The sequence below is a fragment of the Prenolepis imparis genome, unplaced genomic scaffold (genome assembly GCF_030444845.1).
Source record: "Prenolepis imparis isolate NDT839.2.m4 unplaced genomic scaffold, iyPreImpa1.0 SCAF_25, whole genome shotgun sequence".
Taxonomy (NCBI): Eukaryota; Metazoa; Arthropoda; class Insecta; order Hymenoptera; family Formicidae; genus Prenolepis; species Prenolepis imparis.
In genome coordinates this window covers 93,542-99,769 of record NW_028141183.1, presented here as the reverse complement: position 1 = coordinate 99,769, position 6,228 = coordinate 93,542, and the positions used below count along the sequence as shown (strand labels likewise).

At 38.6% G+C, this 6,228-nt stretch overlaps 1 protein-coding gene across 1 annotated transcript; it reads left to right on the top strand.

The window, feature by feature from the left end:
* The first annotated feature begins 241 nt into the window (after positions 1-241).
* On the top strand, positions 242-2,349 carry LOC145946885 (uncharacterized). The gene is made up of 2 exons (XM_083056634.1): positions 242-371; positions 2,008-2,349. The coding sequence occupies exons 1-2, from the start codon at positions 351-353 to the stop codon at positions 2,332-2,334; spliced, it is 348 nt and encodes a 115-aa protein (XP_082912760.1). The 5' UTR covers positions 242-350; the 3' UTR covers positions 2,335-2,349.
* The last annotated feature ends 3,879 nt before the right edge of the window (positions 2,350-6,228 follow it).

Here is a 6,228-nt window from a genome sequence, read left to right as displayed (position 1 = left end):
AATTCAATGTAGAATTGTGAGTTTAAAATGTACAAAACCAATAGTTATAGGAATTTATAAAGGTTCACAGAAGCCACATGATGCTAACACTTTTCTTGAAAAATTCATTACAGATATTAATAGAATCATGTCCAGTGGAGGTATTACTGTTCGTGGCAACAAAATCCCAATACGTTTGAGAGCTTTTATAGCTGATGCACCAGCCAGAGCGTTCATTTTAAATCATCGCAGCCATGTGTCTAGCAAACCTTGTTCCAAGTGCAAAGTTTCTGGTGTATACGTAGGTCGTATTGTCTTCAGTGGTATTAATCATGCTCTTCGCACTAATGAAGAGTATGTCAGATGTTTAGATGAGGATCATCACAAAGATGGTAAAAATCCATTAACATCGCTACCAATGAGTATAGTTTCACAAGTACCTTTCGAATACATGCATCTTGTATGTCTGGGCGTTGTGAAGAAACTTTTGACTGCATGGATCCATGGTAAATATTCACGCTTATCAAAACTTTCTGGAAGATCTACTTCAATAATATGTGACAGATTAAATATTTTAAAATCATATTGTCCTTCGGATTTCGCAAGACGTCCTAGGTCTCTTGATGTTTTTTCTAAATTTAAAGCAACCGAATTTCGTCAATTTTTACTGTACACAGGTCCAGTTGTGTTGCATAATGTATTGGATGAGAAACTATATAAACATTTCTTGTTTTTACATGCTGCTATTAGAGTTTTGGTTTCGAAATCACCATCGAGGCAACATTTAAGATTTGCAGAGCTTGCAATACAGAAATTTGTTCTTCGTTGTGAAATTCTTTATGGTCCAACTTTTCATACGTATAATATTCATGGATTCCTTCATCTCACTGATGATGTCAAACGCTTTGGTAGTTTGGACATTTTCTGCCTTCCCTTATGAAAATAATATGTCGATTTTTAGGAAATATCTTAGAAAACCGAATCAACCTCTTCAACAGTTTTTTAATAGAATGGCAGAGAAACAAGTTCATGATATAAACGATAATAGCGAAGTTGATTCACCCTTTATTCGCGTGTCTTTATCGCATAATAATGATGGTAGTAATCGTCCTCAGTACCGTAAGATTCAATTTAATGAAATAACATTAAGTATAGATGAACGCGACAATTGCTGCATCTTACATGACGGATCTATCTGCATCGTTTTTAATATTGTTGTTGTGAATAATTCTTATCGTTTAGCTGTAAAAAAAATTTTAGAGATTGATAATTTTTATGATGTTGGTATAGTATCTTCGGCTTGTAGAGTATACAAGTGTACAACGTTAAGTAGCGAATTTTTTTATATTTATTTGGACGAAGTTAACGCGAAATGTTATAGAATGCCTTTTCGCAATTCTACGATGGACAATGATGAAGAAAATCATTTAGAAACGTTGCAATACGTGGTGGCTGTCATTATACATAATGAGAGAATGTAAGAGATATTTATACATATGTATATATATATTCTTTTGTAAGCTTTTCAAGTTCTTATTTTTATAGAAATTCGTAATATTCTTTTTTTTTCATCGTGCTTCATAATACTTTCCTTTTTTTCTCGTTTTATTTGTATACTTTTGTAACATTTGCATGTATTTATTATCGAATGTCATCTTCATACTTAGTGTAACTGTGTTTGTAACTTTTGCTCCTCTGCTACGGTTTCCACTTGTTCATACTTTTCACAATATATTATTATATTTGCACATTTATCAACAATTTTCTTAATATCACAAGAAATACTTAATATTTGAATTTTCTTATATACCATAATTATAATATGTAGTGTATACTTTAATTTCAATCTTTTTATTTTATTTTATAATTTTATATATTTTATAAAAATATTGCTAAAATAAGTTAAAAGTTTTATTAGAAAAATTTAAAAAAAAATTAGTTTACTTTTTATCACAGTTTTACAAATTTTCGATATATTATCTACTATAACATATATATAATATATACTTTTTTTGTACTTATACGCAGGTAGAAATGTCTGAACGACCGAAGCGAATCATCGCGAAACCACGACGGTACAAGACGACGTCTTCGGATGAGGCTTCTTCGAACAAAAGGAAAAAGGTCCCGTCTAACAACGTTGGAGAGATCGAAGAAGATGTCCAGGATATAAGAAGACATCTTGAGGAAGAAGGATCTATTTCTTCAGAGGATGACAATTTTGATAATTATAATAATTATTCACACACATCATCACGCACATCCACTCAACCAAACACGAACATTCAATCACCCGATCCACGAAATACAAACACTCAACCATATGCAAATAATGACGCACATACATACACTTAATCACACAAAAACCTTCAGCCAGACACGAACATTCAATCACCCGGTCCACGAAATACAAACACTCAATCATATGCAAATAATGACGCACATACATACACTCAATCACACAAAAAGCTTCAGCCAGACACGAACATTCAATCACCCGATCCACGAGATACGAACATTCAATCATATATAAATAATGAAACACATACACACACTCAATCGTACATAAGTAGTAATACTATGCCGGTTCTAACCCAGGTCCTCTGAGGGGGGTGCGGGGCGCGGGGGGTTCTCCGCGGCGAGGGGTATGACGTCACGCGGGGCGGGGGTATCTCGGTGGCGCGGGGGCTGACGTCACGCGGGTGGAGGGGGATGTTTCGACAAAGGAGGGGGAGTTTTCTGAGTGCAATATTTGTAGATGGTATCTTTACGACTTTTTTATGAGGGGTCTTAGACATTTTTCCCAAAAAGGTATAGAACAAGCGCCGATGATAGACAATTTTGTACCCTCGTTAATATAATTTTATTACGGAAGCGCCGATGTCCGGCTGCTCGTCAACGGAACGTTCTAGAGTTCATTAAAACTATGTTTTTCATTTTATAGACATTTTATCATTAGGAAAGGAATGAAGATTTTAGGGCCGACGCTGCGACGAACATGTCTAAACGTGATTTAATAGGCCTCTACCTATTTGCGTTGACGTTCGGCAGCTTTGTACCCTCGCGGAAAATCTCCCATAAAAACGAGAGCGAAACATTTTTCTTAATATTTTTTAAGGAATAATGCAACGTATCGGCGCCAACGTTCGGCTGCTTTGTACCCTAGCAGAAAATCGGTCGTAAACAGATAGCGAAACATTTTTCTTAATATTTTTTAAGGAAGAATGCAACGTATCGGCGCCAACGTTCGGCAGCTTGTGTCCTTACTCCTCTATCCATAAAACCGATATCTCGGGAAACTATCTTTTGAGATACGCCAAATGTTAGAAAAGGAGATAGAATTAGGTGAAATATATATAAGGAGGATGAGAGCGCGTCAAACCATAGTACGATTTGAAAGCGCATAGATGCAGCGGTGAAAAAAGTTTAGTGGTTACTTTCTTGTATTAGAAGTGTTAGTGGTATAATAGTGAATAAAAGAAATAATGGAAAACATCGAGCAGAACGAACGCGACCTGTTGGAGCGGTCCCGCCAAGTCACCACTTTGGGCGAATATTTTGAATGGGCGCTGCGTTGCGAGGACTTTATCAAACTGCTCGAAGAACGCAGTCGTGTCAAGCGTCCGCGACTCTCGATTGGATATAGACAATCTTTGGTTGCTAGAATCGCGCGACTCGAGGGTGCAAAGACTCGATTGCAGAGACAGTTTATAACCAGTGGTGGTAATTACAGTGGCGATAATAACACGGGAAGACTCGTTTGGCGAGAGATCGATACCGCGTTCGAAAATCGGATACTGACAGGTGCGGTGATTAACGCAGACTATATCGAACCGCGACAATTTTTGGAAGACGCTAGTAGTGTAGTACTCGAGCAAGTGCAAGATGTTATAAAAATACACAACTGTGCAAAAGTAAATACCGTGTTCAACGGTGAGTTTGTGACAGGTGATAAGCGCTCCAACAAAAGCATTAACACGCGAAATTATGAACTCTTTCACACGTCCGATTTACACGAGTGGTATGAGCGGCATGTCATCGAATCCACATTGGCGTTTCTCGAAGAGTTTCAGGAACGTGATAGCGGATGGGCATTGTCACGAATCCTTGATCTTACGGTCAACGTCAACAAGTGCAATCCTATGCGCGCGGGGTGTTATTTAAACTTGCCACGAGAAATTATGACGAAGAGAGCAGTGGTGAACGTGCGATCAACGGACAATGCATGTTTCGCATGGTCAGTGGTGGCCGCTCTGTACCCCGCTGAAAGACATGTGGAACGAGAATTTTCATATCCCCATTACACGACAGTGTTAAATCTTCAGGACATTGAGTTTCCGATGACGTTAAACCAAATAAAAAAATTTGAACATATAAATAACATCTCAATCAACGTCTACGGCATTGAGAGGAAGAAGGAATTATCTATTCTTCCGATACAGCTCACCGATCGCAAAAAAGAAAAACATGTGAATTTGCTATACATGGAGGAGGAGGACAACGTTGGACATTTCGCGTATATAAAAAATCTATCCCGGCTTGTCAGCACGCAACTGAGCAAACATGATCACAAGAAATATATCTGCGATCGGTATGTATATTTATTGCAAATTATATAATAATTGTAAATAAAATTGTAAATAAAATTGTAATTTTTTTTCTTTCACAGATGCTTGCACTTCTTTAATTTGAGCGAAAAATTGGAGGCTCACATTGCGGACTGTCGAGAAATGAACGACTGCGCTATCCGATTACCAAGCGATAAAGACAAGTGGCTCGACTTCGACAACTACAACAGAAAGGAGCGATTTCCCTTCGTGGTGTACGCCGACTTGGAGTGTGTGCTGAAGAAGACGCCGGAACATGCGTCATACTCCCAACATCACGAGGTATTTAGCGTTGGGTATTACGTGCAATGTTCGTACGACAACTCGTTATCCGCGTATAATTCTCGCCGTAGTATCGATTGCGTTTCATGGTTCGCCGAAGAACTTAAAAATTTAGCGCATCGCGTAAAGGGTATTTTGTCTCATAATGTCCACATGACAAAATTAACGCAAGATGAATGGGAAAAATTTCATAGCGTCACGCAATGTCACATTTGCGAAAAACCGTTTGCGCCGGATGATACACGCGTACGCGATCATTGTCATCTGACCGGGCGATACAGGGGTCCCGCGCACTCAAACTGTAATCTAAACTACAAAGACTCTTATGTCATTCCTGTAGTTTTCCATAATCTATCCGGCTATGACGCACATTTTATCATAAAAGAAATAGCTACTGCGTATGAAGGACGCGTAGATGTGCTTCCAATAACAAAAGAAAAATACATTTCATTTACGAAGACTGTCAATAGTACCGACGACGATAAAGATCGGAAAGCTTGCATGAAATTACGATTCATCGATTCATACAAATTTCTCAATGCTAGTCTTGACAAATTGGCATCTTTTTTGAATAAGGATAAGTTAAAAATTTTGCGTTCCAATTTTTCCGCATTATCCGCTAACAATTTTGAATTATTAACGCGAAAAGGTGTCTTTCCGTACGAGTACATTGACTGCGTGGACAGGCTGCAGGACACGCGTTTACCGCCACGCGAATCGTTTTACAGTTCTTTAACCAGTGACACTGTATCCGAGAGCGACTACGCACACGCCGTCAACGTGTGGCAGCAGTTCTCCATTCAAACCTTGGGTGAATACAGCGATCTGTACTTAAAAACTGATGTCTTGTTGTTGGCAGATATATTTGAAAACTTTCGCGACACTTGCATCGCGAGTTACGGACTCGACCCTACGTATTATTATGCTCTTCCTGGGTATACATGGGACGCCATGTTAAAACATACATGCGTAAATTTCGAACTGCTTACCGATATCGATATGGTTATGTTTATTGAACGGGGTATACGCGGCGGTCTAAGTCAATGTTCAGGAAGATACGAGCATGCTAATAACAAGTACATGCAGTCATATGATCCATCGAAACAATCATCATATTTAATGTATTTAGATGTAAATAATTTGTATGGATGGGCAATGTGTCAACCACTGCCTTATGCCGATTTTCGATGGATCGACGATGTATCTAACTTTGACATCTCGTCAATAGCGCTCGATTCACCTACAGGCTATATCCTCGAAGTAGATTTACAGTATCCACAACATCTTCACGACACGCACACTGACCTACCGTTTTGCCCGACACGTGACAAACCACCCGGCAAGCGGGAAGATAAGCTTC